Genomic DNA, 24,120 nt, shown 5'->3' with positions numbered 1-24,120 from the left:
CACAATAGTCCAACGGATTGGTATGCGTAGATTTTGGTGGCCATTGTGCGCTGCAAATGTGAGCGAGGAACCACATTTTCTAACCATTCTTGGGTGGCGCGTGCTGAGTGCGATGGTTCTGAGTCCTGTTGGCATGTCCAAGGTCTACGGCCAAAATGTTTTCATGCCCAAGGCTTTTACACCCTTCATAATATTTTCGATATAATATTCGGCATTTATTCTGATGCCACGATCGATTAATACGAGCAGAGAGTGATCATCAGGCTGTTATATCGGCCCACACAATCACCATGGCCGGCGCTTAAGTTCTGTTGGCCAAGCGAAGGTGCACATTTTCAGCTGAACTCTTTGGAAAGTAAACATGATCATTTTTTTTTGTTTACAAACTGCTGGACAACGAATGTTTTCTCATCGGAGAAAACCAAATTCGACAGTTCACCACTTTCGGCCAAGCGAAGCAACTCTTTAGCTCTTTTGAGTCTATTTACTTTCTGATGCGGTGTAAGTTCTTGCACTTTTTGGAATTTCAATGGCTTCACCCCGAGCTAATTTTTCAATATTTGCCGAATGCAATATTACCATATGTTCAGCTCACGAACCATTTTTCGGCCACTGCGACGCTGGTTTCTATCAAGTCGCTTTTTTACTTTTTGAACCATATCTGCTGATGTAGCTGTTTTCTTCCGTCCACTTCCTTGACGTCGGACTACGTAGTACCAGTATCACGGTAACGAGCGATGGCGATAGCCACTTGTGGTTTTCCAGCCAAATATAAAGTAATCACACTATCACGCTTGAATTCCATCACCAATAACTTACTTCCTGGAAAATTCTCACCAAAATGCTTTTGTACGCTTGTAAACAATATAATGAGCTGTCACTGGAATAATTTTAACAACTGTCGGACGAGTGGATAAGAAATGACAACAGTCTGAAGCAGTTTTTTCATCTCATCCTGTATGTACTTTTTCGATCACAGCGAGCCCTATTTTCATCGGAAAATAAAATTTAATCAAAAGTGTTGTTTATTGTTTTGTGAAAATATATAAAATGAAATTTGCGGTAAAAATACATCCATAAAGTATTATAATTTTTTATAAGATACACCATAATCACATACCAAGGAAATAAAAAACATGCAATTGTGTAATAGAAAAAATTATAAGTCATATGTAAAATTACAAATTTGACATGCATACGGAAATACACATAGATAATAAAAGTGACGACACATATACAAAGCCCATTCCTTGTGATAATGCCTTAAATATTTTTCACATAAACTTTTTTCGGAAAAGCATTTTGTCTAGTTTTTATCATTTTATGAATTTGATATAAACTAAAATAGGTTACACCAGTTCGTGTTTGCCGACTAAAAATAAAATTCGTTCCGTTATCTATTTTTTTTTTTCATTGTTTGTTGATGCTGTAACAGCAATTTGACAAATTAGTATCCTTATTTGTCATACACGATATACACAAACAAATAATAAATTTCGTGTTTGTCTTTATGTGATTGTCATGCATACATAAATATATTTTGTTTTTGTTTTATTTTTTTTTCTGTGTCACACCTCGTGTAAATTAAAATAATTTGTTTGATGTAAAAATTTTGCTGATGACGACAAGCAAATCACACAACCACAAAAACAACAAACAGTCATATTAAATACAAAAAAAAACTCTTTCGATGATGTTGTCTCTTGCCTTGTGTATTTTTAACCATTTTGATGACGACGCCAAATAATATTGCTTTGGGTGTTCTATTTCATTGTCAGTGTCATTCTTCGAGTCATTTGTAAAATCTATTTTTAGTATTTTGTTTTTTTTTTTTTTAAAAAAGATTTATATGGTTAGATTTCTTCAAGGTTTTTGCCTATTTTTTGTGATTAGATATTGACAAGAATATGTAATACCGCATTTCGCAATTAATTATCTAGGATAATACATGGCTGTGTGCTTAAATATTTCCAAATATTTTATGAATGTTAACAAATGTATGTAAATTCGTCTCACTATTCTCAAAAAGCTATATGTAAATGAATATTTATTTCTTGTCAAATGTCAAATTATAAAGGAATCTCAGAGCCGTTTTGAAACTCTGAAGCCGTTGCTAAAAATTTGACTCAGTTCATGGTAGAAGAATGCACAGCTGCTGAGACGACACAGCTGCTGAGAGAATGAACTGTCAAACCGATTTTGCAATTGAAATGTTTGAATGAAAATTATTCATGTTTGTAAAAATTTTTTAAAAAAATGTGTATCATAACAACCTCCGATTGGCGTCGTATAGGAAAACTTATACAAATCTACTTATTTTTGAAGAAACATTTAACATTTTTTGACATGTCCTCAAGCGTTGATTCATCTATCTGTATTCTGCTACCATGACTCAGTTCACATATTAGACTATGCTTACATCGATCAAGGTTTCATAAGACACTGGATTCGGATTATTAATTTCTTTCTGTAAATTACGTAAATTACGTGTCAGTGTAAATGTATCTTTACTTTAGGGGTTAAACGCATCGACACAGCTGCTGGGACAATGAACTGTCAACCCAATTTTAAAATTGAAAATGTTTTATGAAAAATTATTTAAATTTGTAAAAATTGTTAAAAAAACGCAAATTATAGTAACCTCCGAATAACGTCGTATAGAAAAACATATGAAAATCAACTTATATTTGAAAGACCATTTAAATTTTTTTGACATATCAATGTTCCCAAGCGTTGATGCATCTACCTGTATTGCTCTACCATTGGTTTAAACAGTACACAAATGTTAAATGCACATTACGTTTAGACTTACTAAAATTATAAGGGAATTTCAGAGACGTTTTGAAAATCTGAAGCCGTTGCTAGAAATTCGACTCAGTTCACATATTAGACTATGTTTACATCGGATAAGGTTTCATGAGAACTGGATTGGTGCCAGTGTAAATGTAGCTTTATTTTGAGTTTGTTAGATATACATTACGTTTACACTTAATAAATCGGCAGGATATCAACCTCTAATTCCATTGCATTTACGTCAAATGAAATCGACTGCCAAATCCAGTGGATTTCATTTGACGTGTACCCAATGGAATTGACAGTTGGAATTTGAATATGATGTGCGTACGGCCTTTAAACATGGTATAATATCATAAAAATTAAAAAATCTCCGTTCCTAGGTTGTAATCATCGTAGACGAATACAGGTAGTCGCATCGATACAGCTACTGGGACAATAAACTATCACACCAATTTTTAAATTGAAAATTTTAAATAAAAAATTATGCAAATTTGTAAAAATTGTTGAAAAATGCATGTCATAACAACCTTCGATTTGTGTGGAATAAAAAATACTTATAAAAATCTACTTAGTTAAAAAAAAAAAACATTTAAAACATTTGACATATCAAATTCCCAAGCGTTAATGGTAATGCTGCCGTGGTTGCAATGAAATCTAACAATTATTTTCCCCCTCTATCTCGACCTAAGATAGCGCCATCTATACGCTATTTTTCTATTATCTCTGTTTGTTTGACACTTTCGCAACAACCAAGAAAACATACACACATATAACAAACTTGACGATTATTGCAGTAACACAACTCAAAATGTCTCCCTCTTGACATCGTTGTTGACGTTTACTAAAACAACCGCATAATAATCTTATCAAAGTAATACAACGTACACTTGATAATGTGTATTCGAGACATTATAAAGATTATATTTTGTTATTTATGAATTTCGCCAACAAAAAACAAACTTAACAACAACTTGGTATTAGCACTATGTACTTGTTCCAAATTTTCAGTTTTTAACTGCGTTATGATGAAATATATTGCGTTAAAACAAATTCTTGTTTAAATAAAACCACGCTAAGATAGAAGTGAGCGTAGTAACCCACACGTAACACCATTCATCTTATCTAAAAGGAATAATTTATTATTCATTTCCGTCAGTTAGTTAGAACAGTAGGTTACTTTATAAAATAAAGATTTCAATTGTAAACCTTTAATATAAACGACAACTAAATAAATAATTAATAAAGACAAATGAAAACACTTTGATGTTATGAAATTATCTAATTTTACTTATTACCTTTACTTCCTAAATATTATTGTTTCTTTTTGTGTCCCTAATCTGTCAAACATATACACCGTATATATATGTTCGTGTATTCTACCGAATAATATAGACATCAATTTTAAATATTTTCAAATTCAGTTTAAACGAAAATTTCACGCTTTAAATGTCACTACGACGGAATTGCCCTTTTTCTAATCCCTTTCGAAGTTCGCTCACTTTTCTGATTGTGTTATGTTTGCAATTGAATTTATTATAAATTTTTGTTGTGTTGTCGTTAGAGTTGGGCAATTTAAATCACGAAGCGGATTGATTTTTTCGTTCCTTTTCTCATAAGGAACTAGATCCTAATTATAGTTCCTTCTTTGCAAATAGTTCCGAATACAGTTCATTAGAATCATTATTTGAATCGTATTTGTTATTTTTAATGACAAAATTCAAAAATACCCGATGGCATTCCATGTGCGGCATCAGAAAATACAAGAATTTAAAATATGATAATAAAATTGAGGGAATGAACTAAGGAGCTGGATCTAGTTCCATTCGTTCGTTTCGCAGAACAGTCCATTGGAACTAGATCGTTCGGAACTAACCAAGTCGTAACTAGAGGTAAATCCCCCTGGTGACAATATTTTGACTCTTTGTTGTCCCATTTTTATACTTCTATGACACGTTTTTATATTTCTTCTTTATGGTCCGGATTTGTTATACCTTACTTCCGAAAAAGTAAATGATAATGTTCACATGATCGGATTTTCATTATTACATCTTTCCTTTAAAATAAAATAATTTTTTCATAGATATGACAAGCTATTTGTAAAAAGTAACTGGCAGACACTGCATTTTTTGACAATGGCATCTTCATTTTAGTTTAAAAATAATAAAAAATTAATGTGTAATTAATTTCGTGTTATTGTCATACCAATATAAAATATAGCAATATAAATTCAGTAAATTTTACGTTAAATATAAAGGGAAGATGTTCTGGCCTTTTTCCTTGTCGGACAGTCCATAATTAAATGAAACTTGTAATAATGAAAAACGATTTATGTGTCTGACAGCATCATTTTTTTATCTATCGGCCTTTGTCCTTGTCTACGACAATAGTTCGGGTAGACTAGTTCGATTGAAAAATTCGCGTGAACTAGATCGTTATACTAAAATTAGTAATTGAACTAGTTCAGTAAATCATTTACATATAAAATTACACCGTCTCCTGTGCTAAGTCATACCGCAGGTATTGAAATCTGTTTTCATTTTTTTTGTTATTGATGGTATGATACAATTATAATGTATCATACTTCTTTTGTTCTTTATGGTGTGTTTACATATGTGTGCATAAACTCGTTGATTGAACTAAATAGTTAACTGTGAACTGGATTCACGAACTAGTTCAGGCTCGGAAACGATTTAAATCTGAGCAATTGAACTAAATTGATTAATTATGAACTGGAACTAGTTCAGTTAAAAATAGCTGAACTAGATGGAACGCACAGTGAAATAAGCTTTATTTCAGTGCCCTAGTCCTTATTGTGTTTATGAAAATTTGTGGTTATTAGGCAATACATTTCTGTAATACCATTATTAACGGCATGTTCTGTATTTTTATTTTTATTGTTTTTTTTTTTTTTAAGCGAGACGTATATGGCGGGCTAGTGAAATGATATTAAACATCCAAAAATGAATCTTCTAGTGACAGGATTAATTTTAAATCCGGTGCGGAATCTACATACTAAAGGAATACACCATTGCGTGTTTATGTATTCAAACAATAACAAAAAACATCAAATTGTCGTCAAATTTTCTTTTGTTATTGTAACACAAAAACAAAACAAACAAATGATTATTTTGTACAGTAAACTTACTCATTGTTGTTAAAAAAATTACAGAATAGGTCTACATTTGTCTCTATATTAGCCTTTTTGATATATCAATTTTTTGAATTCACTTTTGGTTGTGTATGTATACGTAAACAAACATCAGCTGAGCGGTATTTATATCCCCCAAAAACTACGTTTAGACTTATTAAAGAGGATTTCGAGTAGGGATTTTGTATGTAAATGTACTTTAAGTTTGTTAAGGTTAACTTAAACTTGAAGTACGTTTACATACAAAATCGCTTCCAGGGTTTACTCTTATAATCGGCCAATCGCAATAAATTCAAAATTATTGTGATTGGTCAACTATGAGGGTTAATCTGGGTAGGGATTTTGTATGTAAACGTACTTTTACAGGCATTATGTTTCATTTGTCATTTAATGGAAACCTTAAAATTAAAGTAAAATAACAAGAACAATTCCGTAAATAACGTTTTTTGTCCTTTTACAAATAACTACCAATACCATTTCTACAAATGTTGCCATGCAGTGTTGATATATTATGAAATGATGTGAAATACGTTTTAATTTATTTCAAAACTCTTATTTCATTTTAATTAATTTAATTATAATTTATTCTTAGATTTATATTTCTGTTTTTCTATTTCTTTTATGTTCATTAGTTATCTGCTAATAAATTATCTTAATTTTCAATTACATTCAACTTGGAGCTGAAAATGAAATTCCCAATATGAACAACTTGATCTGAAATTATTTACCAAAATGAAAAAGAAGTACAAAAACGTACACTTTTGGATATTTTTCAAATTCCCATAAACCAAAAACTTATTAAAATTGTATGCCGAAACCCATATTGTTTATTGTTTTTTGATTTCAATTTCAAAACATAATATATACACAAACACTTACATTATAAACTAAATTTGTTTTCTGTTCGTTTGGTTTTATTCATATTTTCAATGTAAGATAATAGCAAAAAAATGTAATTTTATGTTGTTGTGTTATTAAGTTCGTTTGTTTCTTTGTTTTGTGGTATTTTGCAATCTTTCCTTTTATGTTTTGTTTCAATATTTTGATTTTTTTTTTGTTTCACTGTAATTATTTGTGATTTTCAATTTCGTTCATTTCCTATTTGTTTTTGTTTTGTTTTTACCTATAAATGTGGCAATAATAATACTATGTACTTTTTATTTTTAAAACGTATAAATGTGTATTTGTAATGAACACACAAAACTATTTGTTTTATTTTTATTAGAAATCAAGTTTTCTTCTGTATTTTATTGAAGTTTGGAAAGGGAATCCAACAGTGTAGATAAATAAAGGCACACCCAGTTAAAATAGTTTTACAAAGAAGTGTACATTTTAAGTGAAAACAAAGTAAAATGCTTTTCGTATTTATAGTGAACGTCAATGTAAACTAACGTTATGCATTTTAGGGGTATTCACACTGTACGCAGTGTGTATTCACACTGTACGCATATTTCACTAGGTCTCACCTGCTTTGCTTGTGTGTATAAGATGTGACTGTTTGTTTTTCGAGAAAGATTTACTTTTCTTTCATTTTGGTTATTAAACTCAGAGGAATAGCCGACCTCAAAAAAAAATTCTCCACATTATAAAAGTTATTTTGGGTGAGTAAGAATGATGTTTCTTGTTATTCCCTACACCACATGGCGCTAAGGTTATAATGTCTTTGTGCATTTGTTTGTTACATGGATAAGGAAGCGAGATAGACCCATAGTTCCTTTTGAGGATCTTCATAGAATCACTTTCTGAGTCGATTTATGCATGTCAGTCCGTCCATCCGTTCACGTATTTTTGTGAAAAAAAATTCAGGTCGCATTTATTATCCGATTGAGATGAAATTTTGCAAACCGATTTCGGGTTAATTGTGCATCAAATGGCTAATATCAGTCTAAATGTCCTGTATTTTGACACAACCGACCGAATTCAGTCTAGAAGTAGGTACATCAAATTTGGTGTAAATCGTTTCAGATATAGCTATAGCTCCCACATATATGTTTTATCCGATTTGGGGTTTTAAGTTTCTCACATGCGTAATATGCACTCCACAACAATGATCTTTGGTACAAGATATCAGATACAGCTTTGAAAAAAGTGTATCAAATTTTGTCAAGATCGGTTCAGATTTGGATATTGCTCCCATATAAATCTTTAACCGATTTCGGGTTAATTGTGCACCAAATGAACATGAAATGAATATTAGCCCAAATGAACTGAATTTTTGGCAATTCTGTCCGAATTTATCCTAGGAACCAGTATTTCAAATTTTGTGAAAATCGGTTCAGATATAGCTATAGCTCCCATATATATTTTTTATCCGATTTGTCCCTCACATGCGTAATATGCACTCCTCACTAATGATATTTGATACCGGGCATCAGATATTGATCGAAAAAAACCACTAGTAAATTTTATCGAGATCGGCTTAGATTTTTATATAGCTTCGATTTTCATCTTCATCCGATTTTACGGTTATTGCTCACCATATATGAAAAATCAGCCCAAATTGAATACATTTTTTCATATTCAATCGAATTTTACCATTTTGTGAAACTCGGTCCGGTATATCTATTACTCCAACAAATATTAATTCTTGTCGGAGTTATTTGGTTCATGTTTGAATAATCTACTTCACATAAATTCCCAATATAAAGTCTTTTTGCGGGAGCTCCACTAAATACGCATAGTGCTGTGGGGTATCATATAGTCGGCCCTGCCCGACTTTTGAACTTTCCATACTGGTTTTTTACAAAAATAAAAAAAAAAGTAAAAAGAAAAGTAGATTTAGAAAACTCTAGAAGAGTTGCCATCAGCATAAAAGCCAACCATAAAACAGTTGATTGAAACAGCAACAAATCCAACGTGCACAGTTTTGCTATAGATTTTTTCTCCAGTAATATTCGCTTTATAATCACTTGGTACGCAATTGTCAAAATTACTCTCACATCTCACTCTTGAGCACAACGTCCATTTTATGAAAATTAGAGATAAAGAAACATTTTCATTAGCAAACGCTGTTAGGATGACTCGATAACTCAAGAGTGCTGCCAAGTTGTTTAGGGTGGTTCACAACATACAATATGAACCAAACGCTGTTGGGATGACTCGATTACCCATGAGTGCTACTAAGTTGTTTAAGGTGGTTCACACAATACAATATGAAACAATGGGCTCACATTGTATGATTACGAGAAAAAATGAGTATAATTAATTAAGAATTGAATTTGGGCTTGTCTTTTTAGTATAATACGACCTCTTAACTATTCCCTTCCAAACTTTCAATAAATTCTCGACTTGATTTCTAAAAAGCCACAAAATTACAAAAAAAAAAAAAAAAAAAAAAACGAAATATAAGACTTAGTAATACAAAATAAAAAGACAGTACGAACTGACTGAATCAATTAAATAAATAAAAAATATATATATATATATACATATATATTTTGTACATAATCTATATATGAATCTTAAAACATGCAAAACTCTGCCATTTCTGTCTATTACTACTACTACTATTCTGCTACTAACATCAAACTCCAACTACGTTCGATCACACACACACATTGTTGGTGACTTCGACATAATACCGTTTAATACATAATAACAACTTGAATTTCAAATCAATTTGATACGTCAACCCAATGGGGTGTAATAAAATCGAAAATCGAACACCATGCAACACCAAATAAATGACCTCTAACTTCAATATGAAATTCAATGGTGATGATGATCTGTGATGTGGAATAAAAACAACACAAACACGCAATTCGTGTTAAACAAATGGCAAAAAATAATAAAAATGTTTTACATGTGTGTGTGTGCGCGCGTTACTTTCGTGGCGGCGGATGGATGGTGCTGACCCGTGCTCACAAAAAAAAAAAAAAAAAAAAAAAACAAAATACAACATTTTTTTCCTGCATGCCACCACACACATTTACCATGGCAACGATACTCCTTGGCTGACTGGCCGACCCGACCGGCCGTCCGTCAATGTCTATGATATATTACACAAAATACAGTAAATGATGTCGAAGATTCAACAGAATTTGAATATGAAACAGCGATTTACTACGGTGATTCAACGGTTAATGTGGGTGAACGTTTTTCAATTACATGCATTATACCCATAACAGATCCAATAAACTGGTTAAAGGATGGCGAAGCCATTAAAGTACACAATTTACGACACGGTCATGATGAACATTCATATGTCTTAAGCGAAAGTGCTATTGAGGGTGAGTTTTGTCAACACAAAATCCCGCGGAGAATAAAAGCGTTACAATTTTAGAAAACTCCAACACATTTTTGAGCTATTTGACATATAGTTTAAAGTAAAGTTTTTTTTTTGTTCATTGGTGGTCAATAGGAAAATCAAGGTTTTGCAGGATTTGATATGTCGCCAGGTTTTATAAGCATACTGCAGTATATATATTTATATACTTCATATTGACAGAAAAACGGAAACTTTCGGGTAAAAAGACAAAAAAAATCGACACTGTTTCATATAGGTAGGTTTAAAACGATCCAAGGCACCTCCTTAAACAATTTTCTTTGGATTGCGATTTGATATGTCGCTACCTGTAAAAATATTAATATTTGATTATGAGTTTCAATTGGTTCTCTCTTAATAGCACGTTTAGACTACTAAATCTACTCGATAAAAATGTCGTTATACGTTATACGTTACGTAAATCGTATTCATAAATCCAGTGGATATTATATTTAAATCATACACTATGGACTTGACATTTTAAATTGAGTAGATTTCGTATATCTAAACTTATTATTAGTCGGAATACAAGAAGTGCTTCACTTTATCTTGTTTGTTAGATAAACGCGACTTTTAAAATTTCCATTTTTACTTGTTTTTTTTTGAATATTTCACAATTCAAAAGAAAACAAGTAGAAAAGCAGCTAAGTTCGACCGGGCCGAACTTTTTATACCCTCCACCATTCGGAAGGAACTTGAAAATTTTCAAAACAAAATTCCGTCGAAAAATACCGCTCAAATAAAAACCTTTATATTGGGGGCTGTAGTAACCATTCCGAACTTTAAATACGAGATTCGAAACAATTCCGGTGAAATGTCGCTAATATCATCAAAATATCGAATAAAGGGGACGTTCCGTTGTATGGGGGCTACACTAGATGTGGACCTGCATAGATAATTTTCCGTCATAGGTTGTAGTACCCATTACGAACTTCATATACGAAATTTGACGCAATACCGGCAAATAATGACGCGAAAATCCTGGAAATAACGAATATCTTCCATGGCATAAAGTATTCAGAGAGAGCTCCTTGTGTAGAATTTCAGACAATGCCAATGAAAAATGTAGATAAAATCATCAAAATACCGAATATCGGGGGCACCACTGTATGGGAGCTATACGATATCGTGGACCCATATTCCAAGGAATAAAGTACCCAAAAAGAACTCCTTGTATAGAATTTCAGACAGTTGCAATGAAAAATTTTGGTTAAAATCATCAAAATACCGAATATCGGGAGGTACCGTTAATGGGGGCCATTCGATATCGTGGACCAATATAGACAATTTCAGGGGGTAAAGTACTTGGAAGGAACTCCTTGTGTAGAATTTCACACAATTCCATTGAAAAATGTGGTTAAAAATATTAAAATACCGAATATCGGTGGCACTGTTATATGAGGGCCATTCGATATCGTGAATCATGGTAGAAGAATTCAGGTAGATGCGTCAACGTTTGGGAACATTGTAGTGTCAAAAAATTTTAATTTTTTTTTTTTTTCAAATATAAGTAGACTTTTTTATTTTACAAATTTAAATAATTTTTCATGTAACATTTTCAATTCCCAAATTGGTTAGACAGTTCATTGTCCTCGCAACTGTGTCGATGCGTCTACCTATATTCTTCTATCATAAATTGAATTGTTTACTGGGTGACTCGCTTACTGCAGTTATAGATAAACAGGGTGATTATGATTTAGAGCAAATGCTACCCTTGAATTGAAGTCATGGCTGTAACATAACTATTCACCAAACATTTCAATAAATACGGGGGATATTTTAACGGGATTAATATCGCAAATATTCTCTAATTTTTCCCACGTCCTATTTTAGATTGTTAATAACAAAAATAGTTTGGGTCTGATAGCAGGCTTTCTATAGAACGTAGGCACAAAGACCTAAAATGGTAAAGACTGGACAAAATGCATTCTGAGCAAATGGTTTGTGTCTATATTGTCTAAATTACAGCTTAAGACAGGACCATGTTAATATAAAAAAAAAACACATTTATAGAAAAAAATGACAAACAAAACTTTGAAAACTCCAAAAATTTGGTTTCAAAATTCTATTCCATAGACTTTCCCAATTAATTGCATATTGCCTAAGCGGTTTAAATCGCTTAACATTGCTAACTATGTTGTTACGATATCATAACAACAGAGGTATTTTCACAGGGTTACCACATCTTGACTCTGTCTTGTCCCATCTTTATACTTCTATATCTTTGGTAAACAATAGTTGTGTTCCAGAACCTGCAAATTAGTACTAATTAGCACTAATTCTGCTACAACGCGTTCCCGTACTCCAAAAACTAGCAAAACTTGCAGCTCTCTCGAGAAAAAAATGGCGCTGAGTGGTGCACATTTCTGCTTGTTTTAGCTACATGAATTTGGCCGAGCGGAAATGTGCATATTGTAAATTTGACATTTAATTAGCAGGGCTAACAAGGTTGAAAAATGTATTGATACATTATACATACAACTAATATTATAGAAAATTCGAAATGGATTTATTAAATTCCATTTTTTTTTTCTAAAAAGAATTATAATCCAGATATTTGTTATTACTGCATTTAATAACCCCAGTTGTCCATTGCATTGCATAAACTTCAAATAAATCCTCATAAAGGCAAATAATAGTTGAATTTATTTCCTTTTATTATGATTGACTTGGGTACTGGGTGACTCGTGTGCTTCAGTTATTGATAAAGTGAACACGGGGTGTATCACCTAAATACGATTTATGACGCGTTTTGCGTTTGCGTTTAAGAATCTTACAACAGTCATGGCTACATATAAATGTTAATTATAATTGAATAGATAAAAGTGATTAGTATTATTAATATTCTATAGTTTCTATGAATTTCCTTTGATCTAATAATAATAAAATATTTAAAAGCGTCTCAAATACTTGCAGTACTTGTAGTCATTACTTTCCTTAGCAGTTTCCTATGACCATCTTTTCTTTTTTTTTTTTTTTTTGATAACAAATTATAATCAGAAGGATTGTTTCGTAAAGTAGGGATAAATAAAATGTAATTCAACATATCTCTTATTTTTCACACAAACTTTTTTTCGATTTGCGTCTTGCGCCATGAACAACTCTCAGGTGAAAAGCACAAAATTGAAGCTCACATCACAGTTCGTCATGCCCTTAAGGTACACGAGGGCAAATATCAGTGCAACCATTTACACGCCAGCTATCACATGCTGCAAGTACGCAATCCAGAACCGGATAAACCCGAAACGTTATCACCATTTCTAATACAACAACATCACATGGGTGGTAGTCGCAATCGGAACGAGGAGTATCAGCGATATTTTCCCACAGAATCGGGTTATGTAACAATACACGATCTAACGCCAAGTCAATCGAATGAAGATGACTTATTTACACGCACCTGGGAGCCAACCGAACCAGAAACACCGCCACAAATTCTAGCACTGCCAACGAAAAAACCAATTACAACGACAACCAGTGGACAACAGCAGCAGCAGCACCATCACAGTCACCATCATCCGCATGAGCATGATCACGATGGTCATTTGCCACATATCCAACAGATGGAACATGATTTGAAGCACAAGTTATTTCTGATAAATACAACAAATTTTGATGGTAGCCCCGTGGCATCGATGGACACACGCTATCACAACAAGACAAAAACATATGAGTTGAATCCGCCACCCACACCGCCACACCATACAACCGAATCGTGGAGACCTACAGGCATTTATTATGCTGCTACACCACCTAGCTTCCCGCCACCGCGTACCACACCCGCTCCCGTTACAGCAGCTCCACCACCACCGCCAATGCCCGGCCTATTTCCCTACTATCCACCCTATTATATGCCGGGATATCAACACAAAACCCATGATGGTTATCACATTGCACCAGGTTCGCCAGCTGGAGGAATACCCCAGGCACCGCCACAATATCATATTCCTCCGAATTATTACTACCCGCATCCACATCAATTCTATAATCCAATGGTGACGTTTCCCTCACATGCACCGGGTGTCATGAGTATGCCAGCGGGCGGTGGTGGCGCTGGCGGCCAACAACAGATTCAACATCCACCAATTACCTATTATCCGCATCCATTTCAACATTATCCTCAAATGCCACCAAATCAACAGTATATGCCAATGCCGGTGGATAGAAGTGTTGCTGGGGCAGCTGCTGCCACATCGGCACCTATTTTTGCACCAGGAGCAGTAACCGCAGCAGCAGCGGCTGGCGGTCAACGTCAGCAACAGCAGCAACTACAACAACCTGTACTGATTTTACCAGGCGTGGTAACTCAAACAATGGCTCCCAGCAATATTTCACTTATCTATCCTCCTCCTCCAGTCAATATGGGTGAGATTCATAACTTTGGCTTTTATTGCTAAAAAACAAATACAAATCCCAAACAAAAAAATCAAATCATCATTTTTATCAAATTATTTGATTTTTTCATTCGATTCCAAAGTGTTCCTCCTAAATTTGAAACTACATGTTTTTTTTTGGTTTTCCACCACCACCACCACTACCAACAACTCATCATACGCATCTGTTACGTATGTTGTGCATTTTTTAAAAACAATAATAATAATAGCTAATTTTAGCAAATAGCTATGAAATATCGTTCTTTGCTCTTTCTAGTCATCTCGTCATAGTTTGTTATTCCCTTTGACAAAACAAAACAAAAAAAAAAAAAAACGAAAATACAACCCTGCCAAACGTCACGCATTGTCATCCATATGTTAAATACTATTGTTGTTGTTTTATTATTTTTCTATGGATTTCTGGTTTAATTATCTTCTTTTGCTCTCTTCTCGCTCACTAGTATGTATACATAGTATCCACCATCAATCAGTCAGTCCAATCGTCATTCATCATTGAATTTATCATGCAATCATCTTTCATGCTGTGTGTGTGTGCTGCTAGTTGCTAATATGTTTGTTCGTTCGTTATTGTTCGTTAAATGTTCGTTTTAACGACTTTTTTATGATTAAAATAAACGAAAAAAAAAAATACAAAATACAAAAAATCTCTCATTTATCAATGTATTATTATTCTTAATAATTGTTTTATATTTGCTGTATATTTTTCTTTAATTATATTGCTCTTTCTCTCTCTAAGTCTCACTCTCTCTCTCTCTCAAAAATGTTTTTCTTTTTGTTGTACCAATTTTATGAAGATCCCACTATCTTTCTCTGCATTGTTTTAACGAATAACTTGATGTTTTTTGTTTCCTTTTATTCTTTGTTTTTGTTTTACCGTTTTTTGTTTAATTTTAATAATTTGTTAATTCTTACATACATTTTCTCTTAATAAATTCTTACCAGACATATTTTACATCCTTTTTTTAATAAGAAAACGCTTTGAGTCTTTTCAACTTTTACACTTATTTATTTATATAAATATGGAATGAAATACCAAACTGTGAAAAATTGTAAACCCAGATAAATTTTACTTGAAAGTATTTTTTTAATATAAAAGTAATTGGGATATAACATTTGTTACTGTTTCTTATTTTTTCTTTTTAAAAGGTCTAAATAACAAATGGCGAATTGTTTATGAAAGAAATTAAATTATATTAAATTTTAGTTTATATTCACATAAAACCAGTTTGAACAAAACACGTTATTTAGATTGTCAATTCCTTTAATTATACGCCTAATAAATGACGTATGTCGTTAAACGCGTAGTTTAGGACAAAGATGCTGTGTTCCGTACTTTTTTATAGCGAAATTGGAAAAAATCGAATGTGAAGTTCACTCAGTGGGACCTTCTTGATCCAAAAATTGGGAGATCGGAAAATAAGTAAAACTATCAAAATAGGTGGCAGCAAATCAGAAGCTTTTTACTTGGCCAAATTTGTCATTTGGCCAAAATCGTCATTTTTTGCTGTTAACATGGCCTAGTGTATTTTTACATGTTTTACGGCCACAAGATAGGGATATGTAAATCGACTTTCGATCTAACGACTTTTTTTCGTTGAAAAGTCGAAAAGTCGATTTTTGTCGTTAAACGCGTAATTTAGGACAAAGATGCTGTGTTCCTCTACTTATTTGTAGTGGAACTACAAAAAAAAATCGTAATAGGAAGTTCACACTAAGGGAGATCGGAAAAAATCAAATTAGATGGCAATCCTTCAGCAAATCAGATGCTTGTAATTATGAAACTTTTTTTAAACTTGGCCAAATTTGTCTACTTATTATTTTTAAAGAGCGGTATGGAACCTCATTTTTGCTCTTAACTTTTCCTGGTTTAGTTCGGCCACGAGATAGGAATATGTAAATCGACTTTTGATCTAACGACGCAAAATCGGCTTGTTATATTCGATTTTGAGACCATAGATTTTTGGTTGAGTTTCTAATATTACTAATGTTACGTTGCTATTATGCCCATCAAAAAGACCAACAATCGATTTTATCTTCTGTTTTACAGAAATTAAATTGTCACAGAAAGATTGAAAAGTCGTCTTTTTCTCAGAAGATAAGAATCGCGAAGTATAAAATTGGTCTTTTGTTTTCTATTATACGGCAGGCCCTAGTACATAAACCGTGCGTAAAGGTGAGAATACATAAAACGCTTTTCTGAATGGCTTAAGTCATCGGCTGGCTTCTTCGGAAAAGAACAAAGGAGCGAAGGACCAAAATCGAACTAAGTAAACCTACATTTAGAGTATGTTTAGACTACTGAATACACTCGATTTCAAATGTAAATTCTAAAGCGCATCGTCATGAATACGAATCCAGTGCATATTATTTGACGCTATACGCTATAGAATTAACTTTTGACATCGACACTTTTAGAGCACGTTTAGACTACTAATCCACTCGATTTCACATTTCAATTGTATGGCGTATACGTCGCGTAAATAACATTCATAAATCCAGTAGATATTATTTGACGTATACGCCACGGAATTTACATTTGAGATCGAGCAGATTTCGTAAATCTAAATGTATTTTTAACACATACTTTTTTTAACGGTAAAACTTGTACAGCAGCGCAAAACTAGTACAACTGCCAAATCTAGATGGCATTCCTTCAAAATCAACCGATCACAAGCTGGCAACCATGCAATTATTTTTTACACGGCCAAATTTACCTAGTAATTTGTAGTAGATTCTCGTCCGAATCTTCCCTTAATTTTGACAAGTTCGCAGATAGGACAAACAGAGTCTAAACATTGACACAAGGTAAAATTTCCCCCTCTTGGTACGATATCGTAACAACATAAATAGCAATGTTAAAGGCTCTATCAGACGGAACGTTTTTTACATGTTTACATTTCCATATGTAGAAGTTACACATATCGTGTCGCCATTTCAGTTGTGGAATATATGAAATGTATAAAAAACTTCTATCGTGTACATTACAATATAACTTCTATCGTGTACATTACAATATAATAAACAGTATTGTATAGTATTAATATTATGTTTAAACATTGTTTGGAGTACTTTATAGTCATGGTAGAAGAACACAGGTAGTCGCATCGACACAGCTGCTGGGGCAATGAACTGTCAAACCAATTTCGGAAAAAAATGCATATCATAACAATCTTCGATTGGCGCCGTATAGGAGAACATATAAAAATCAACTTATTTTTGAAAAAAAAAAAAAAACATTTCAAATGTTTTTGACATATCAATGTACCCAAACGTTGATACGTTAATTTGAATTCGATATTTATCATGCTGCTATGAATGTGTACTTCTCTCTCTATTTCAGAACCTGCGAGAATTTTTTTTCAATATCATAAAAGAGAAATCCGTTATTGTAGCAAACAGTTTTACATTCTTGCACTTCTGGAACAGACTATCTGTATTGCAATGCAGCAAAGCATACCATAATCGAACTAAGTCAACCTAAACTTTCTTTGTTCATCTACGAAGAAGCCAGCCGATGACTTAAGTCAGCCAAATAAGCGCTTTATGTATTCCCAACTTTAAGGTGTGAGTACATAAGCAGCTTGAAGTCTTCGCATGGCATATTTTGTGAAATATCATAAAGGGATGCCGCACTCGAATCTTGCCGTCGTTTTAAATGTTATTTTAACATTAATATGTCAAGCCATGATTCCAAGCTGCTTATGTACCCTCACCTTTACTTCATCACCTATAAGATAGTTGAAATATCGCATGAGCTTATTTAGTGTCCCTTATTTGGTCTGACGACGGAATTCGGCAGTGTGGATTTTGTAAAGTCTAGTTACTACACAGTCGTTGGAGCACAAAAACTCCGACTCTTTATAAAGTTTTTGAAGATTCATTAAAAATTCGTATCATATTTATATTCGAAATATTCAATCAATGTTTCATATATTTATACATAATATCTCAGTTTGGTATTTAACACAGATTTCATATGTTTTCTTATTGCAGAGTATTAATTTATTTTTTTAATTTATTTTTAATCATGTTATTATTTACAACAAAGCCAATATAAACTCGAAAAATTTAATTGCCTATTTTTTTTAACTTAGTAATTTCACTCCAAGTTGAATAAGATACATTTGAACCAACCGAAAATAACTGCTTCTTTTTCCGATTACGTTTTTAATCTGAAATTGTTGCATTTTATCTTTATTTCTAAATTATATTTGAATACACTTTTACAAAAAGCCATCAAAGCCATCTTCATTGTCGACTTGATGCCATTTTAACAACGACGACGACGCCCAAGAGCCACAGTCATATCACTGTCATCATAATTGTCAACGTAATTTTTTGTTAGTTTTTTTTTTAATTTTCTGGTTTGACATAATAAATATTAATCATCAAACAAAACTAATATATATGCTTGTTTATATACATACATATATATAATAATTTGTATAGCTAAAACCAACCTCTCACACGGTACAATCATACACATACAATACTCATGATATGTACAGAATACACGAGTATTTGGCAACCAAAAATGTTTTGAATATATCATGAACGTGTGATACAATGGTGGAATGGAATGAAAAGAGAGACGAGAGTGGGGCGGGGGAGAAATATGTTCAATTGTATACACAAACCTACAATCTCATAAGTAATTGGTGGTAAACTAATTCGTATGGAAGACACATTCAAAAGAATCATTTCCCCCAGCTGCTTCTCTTTAATCCATTCCTTTGTATACTCCACCAAACCACGCGAATACTCCTCTTTTGGAATTTAGAATTTTATCATTAGACATACACAACACAAAGAAACCTATCCCTTAATACAGGTTGTGATATCATTTTTCTACACCAAATAAATATTTATTAGTTTTTTTTTTTTTTCTATTTTACCAGTTTCTTCCATATTTAAGGCTAATTTTAAGTTTAGAATTCTTTTTTTAATAATTTCATTAATGAACATGGTGTAATTAACTCGCAATTGAAATCGAACTTGTTATCGATGTTAACTATCAAAAGTTAAACCTCAAGCAACGACGTGTGGCAAATTTCTTTGGCCAACTACTAAACATTAAATAAATAATGAAAAATGTACTATTTTAATACCAGACATTTATATGACATTAATATAGACATGATTTCAGATCTCATGCTTTATTGTTTTTATAAATTTGTGTTAATTATATATGTATACAATTTTTAAAACAATTGCTTTATAAAACAAAATGTATCTTCTCCAACTATTACCTTTGTAGGTTAAGTTAAAGCTAGTTTTTTCTAGATATTTTATTTATTATCCATTACGTTCGTTTCTCTTCATCATCGATCATGAATTTCTCTAGTGTATGTTACATTATTCATGAATAGTTTAAGCTTATTTCTATCTTTATTATTATTTTTATGTGAGTTCAACTACCTATGCGTATGATTATATTTCTTTCTATTTTTCTTTATTGTGATCATTCATTTAAGTGTAAATATAAGTAGAGCTTAGTTTAATTGTCATTTTCCCCTTTAAACTTTCTTGCTAAAATTTTTATATTTTTTGATTATTATCTCCTTTGTTATATCGTATAAAACTAAAACTTTATTCTTATTTTATCTTTTGAAATTTTGCAGAGCAAGAATTTTTGGTGCCAAACTACGATAATGTCGAACAACAGTTAAAAGTTTATGATATACGTGCTCCATTAGTATTAAGTTGTGAAATTAGAGGGGAAGGAAATTACGAATTAACATGGTGAGTATTACTTGAAAATGTTCAATTAGTCATATGTAAAGGCTCTAGCAGACGAAATGTCTTTTTCATATGTATATTATATGTGTGACGACATTTCAGTTGTGAAATACATGAGTAGCATACATACTAAGGCCCATTAAACAGGTTGTGTAAGCAGAATGAAAAGTCACCATTGTGGTTAAAAATCCTCATTCTGTCAAAATTTTGTATTTACGTTTTCTTACAATTCACAATTGCATTTTGACAATACGGGAGAAACCAGCAGGTCTTATTGGATGACCTAATAGATAGCCCATGGTACATACTATGGTAGAATAATACGGATGGACGTATTGACACAGCTGCTGGGACAATGAACTGTCAAACCAATTTTGAATGAAAAATTATCGAAATTTGTAAATTCGATTGACGTCGCATAAGAAAACATATAAAAATATACTAATATTTGAAAAATACATTTTAAAATTTTTAACATATCAATGTTATCAAGCATTGATGCATCTACCGGCATTCTTCTTTCTTGGTACATACTTACTTCTTCGGTCACAGCGAACCATATTTTTATCTTAAAAATAAAATTCAAATAAGCATATCCAAATCTGCAATTTATCTTGTCAAATGTCACTGTATTGAAAACTGGGTCCCATCTCTGATTTGTATTTATACAATGTATACTTAAATAGACATTTTGACAATGAAAGGTTGTCAAAATTTTTTTTTAACAATTGTTAAGATGCGACTTTACTTTCTAAATCCTACCATGCTTTTCTCTTTACAAGTATTGCATATATATCATGGTAGATGCATAAACGCTTGGGAACATTAATATGTCAAAAATTTTAAAATATTTTTTCAAAAATAAGTCGATCTTAACGATACGACAACATTTTTTACAAATTTGAAAAGATTTTCATTCAAAATTTTCAATTATAAAAATTGGTTTGAAAGTTCATTGTCCCAGCAGCTGTGTCGATGCGTCTACATGTATTTTTCTACCATGGTACATACGTACTTTTTCGATCATACGAACCCTATTTTCATCGTAAAAATATATGTTTGATTATACAATTATAATTTCAAGTCCAAAGGAACTAATATATGAGAGGAATATCCTCCTCTGCATCGATTTCTTCTAAATTTTGAAGAGGCATTTCTGCTTTTTCAATTCGGGCTTGTATTACCCATTTGGTGCACAATTTACTTGAAATCGGATAGAGTTATATAGGGAGCTATATCCAAATCTGAACCGATTTCGATAACATTTAGTAAAGGTATTTCTGAGCTGTATTTGATATAATTCCCCGAATATCGTTGTTACGGGGTGAATATTACGGCTGTGGAGAGCAAAAATATCAAATCGGATGAACCATATATATCTGAACCGAATTTCACCAAATTTGACATACTTGTTTTTAGACTCAAGTTCCTTCCCATTTGGGCTAATATTACACGTTTGGTGCACAATAGAAGGCAAATCGGATGAAGATATGTGTGGGAGCTACATTCAAACCTGAACCGAACTCGATAAAAATTAGCAAAGGTATTTCTGAGCTGTATTTGATATATTTCCCCAAACATCGTTGTAACATAGTGCATATTACTGCTGCAGAGGACAAAAATAATAAATATATATAGGAGCTATAGCTATATCTGAACCGATTTCAATCAAAATTAACATACTTATTTTTAATCCTAATTTTGGTCGTTTTTGCAAAATTCCATACTATTTGGGCTGAAATTACACGTTTAGTGCACAATAAAAAGCAAATCGGTCAAAGATATAATGGGAGATATATCTAAGTTTTGACCGATTATCTCCAATTTCAATAATACGGTTCGTCTTTGGGTCAAACAAATTATTTGTGCAAAATTTCATCTGGATGGGGCAATGATTTGTAATTTGCTTACAAAAATAACGGACATCATCAGATCAGAACAATGGGCTTATCCCGTTTCCTTTTGCCTGTTAAAAACAAATGCTCAAAGACATAATACCCTGACCACCTTGTGATGGTATAATTACAAATAGCCTTCTTACTATGTTTCTAAGCTAATATTTATGTATATTTCTCAATCGCAATTTTTAATTTTCATCTTTTCATTTTTAGGGAAAGAAACGGTACAGAAGTGAGTAAAGTAAAAGAACTTGAAGGTCGTTATCGCATATTGGCGGCCGAAAGAAAGTTCATGATTGAAAAAACAGATGTCCATGATGATGGCCTTTATTCATGTGTGGCCAATAATGTAAAGAAAGATTTTAATGTAGTTGGTAAGTGTTGTGAGTCACGAGTAATGGATTTCAAAAATAACCACTAAATGTTTCTATAATTTCCAGCTAAAATTGCTGTTAGAGTGCCTTCAAACTCTGGCGTTGTTGAGGGTGAAAAATTGTCAATTGTATGTACTGTTGTTGGTACTGATCCACAATTGTCATGGAGTTTTGGTAAGTATTTGAAAGAAAAAAAGCAAGTAAAAAACATTAAGTTCGGCCGGGCCGAACTTTTAATACCCTCTACCTTACCCAAAGGAAAGGAAACATTTTTATATAAAAGTATCTGAATTTAAACGTGTTCCACTTTAAACTTCATATACCAGTAAGACGGCTTGGATAATGAAGTTCAACTTATCAAAAAACCACAAAGTGAGGGAGGCCGTGGTTTGGGGGTCATACCAAAACGGAACCCATATAGACAATTTTATACTCCAAGGATTGTCATCTACAAAATCTTCTAAAATTTGAAACAATTTAGTTGGTAAATGTGGCTAGGATTCTCAAAATTCCGAATATCGGTAGGTACCGTTATATGTGCGCTATAGGAAAACATGGACCTAGATGTTCAATGTTCTGCAACCGGAGCGAGAACCCAAAAATAACTACAAACACAAATTTTTAGACAAATTCGTGGGAAAATGTGGTAAAAATCATTAAAATACCGAATATTGAGAGGTATCGTTATATGGGGGCTATACGAAAACGTGGATCTATACCTACAATGTTTCGTCACCGAAGCTAAAACCCATTATGACCTCTAAATAGCAATTTTTAGACAAATTCGTGGGGAAAATGTGGAAAAAATTATTAAAATACCGGATATCGAGAGGTACTGGAGGCTATACGAAAACGTGGAGCTAAAAAAAATGAAAAAAAAATCAAAATGCCATATATAGAGAGGTACCGTTATATGGGGACTATACTAAAACGTGGGCCGATATATCTCATTTTCAATATCAACCATCCCAGACACAATACAAATTGTTCTGCCAAACTTTGAAGCCCCACGTCAAATAATGTGCGCTGAATCGTGATTTCAACAGACAGTCTGACATCGGCAAATCGCCTTAGGATTTTATGCTGATTATGAATATAGATACTTTATGGGGTCTACGACGAACATTTAGGGGTGTTACAAACGAAATGACAAAGTTAATATACCCTCCTTTCCAAGGTGGAGGATATAACGATTCGTATCGTAATGCATTTGTTGTAATTTGTTTTTTAATTTTCGTTTTTCTTTTATTATTATTTTAGGTAATTTAACCATCAACAATAGCACAGGTCGTTATATTTTAAGAGCCGATGATAATAAAATTCAAAATGCTATTTTAACCATTGAAAATGTCAGTTTGGACGATAGAGGCGAATACAAATGTATTGGCCGTAATGCAGCCACCGAATACGCTAAAGTGCCAGAAGCTAGTGATACATCTTTTGTACGTGTAAAAGGTAAGATAACTTCAAGATTTCAAATTATGTCCTTGTTTATTTATCTGCTGTT

The 24,120-nt window shown here is 32.6% G+C and overlaps 2 protein-coding genes across 8 annotated transcripts in view; both read left to right on the top strand.

Moving 5' to 3' along the window:
- Window positions 1-24,120, top strand: part of LOC101893684 (neuroplastin) — an 82,929-nt gene that overhangs the window by 56,943 nt on the left and 1,866 nt on the right. For all 7 annotated transcript variants that reach the window (XM_059131372.1, XM_059131374.1, XM_059131375.1 and 4 more), the window contains exons 3-6: window positions 20,224-20,344; window positions 22,453-22,613; window positions 22,680-22,787; window positions 23,874-24,068. In XM_059131372.1, coding sequence (XP_058987355.1) covers window positions 20,224-20,344; window positions 22,453-22,613; window positions 22,680-22,787; window positions 23,874-24,068 — 585 coding nt within the window. The remainder of the gene's footprint in view (window positions 1-20,223; window positions 20,345-22,452; window positions 22,614-22,679; window positions 22,788-23,873; window positions 24,069-24,120) is intronic.
- On the top strand, window positions 9,385-15,235 carry LOC109611844 (IQ motif and SEC7 domain-containing protein 2). Its single transcript, XM_020035186.2, has 2 exons — window positions 9,385-10,173; window positions 13,317-15,235. The coding sequence occupies exon 2, from the start codon at window positions 13,415-13,417 to the stop codon at window positions 14,603-14,605; it is 1,191 nt and encodes a 396-aa protein (XP_019890745.2). The 5' UTR covers window positions 9,385-10,173; window positions 13,317-13,414; the 3' UTR covers window positions 14,606-15,235.

The sequence above is a fragment of the Musca domestica genome, unplaced genomic scaffold (genome assembly GCF_030504385.1).
Source record: "Musca domestica strain aabys unplaced genomic scaffold, Musca_domestica.polishedcontigs.V.1.1 85, whole genome shotgun sequence".
Taxonomy (NCBI): Eukaryota; Metazoa; Arthropoda; class Insecta; order Diptera; family Muscidae; genus Musca; species Musca domestica.
Note: the sequence above shows the minus strand (reverse complement) of the source record. Positions and strands in the feature narration are given on the sequence as shown.

What these genes read in the sequence shown, in the direction of transcription:
- LOC109611844 (XM_020035186.2), top strand. Translation starts at nt 13,415, where the DNA reads ATGCTGCAAGTACGCAATCCAGAACCGGATAAACCCGAAACGTTATCA.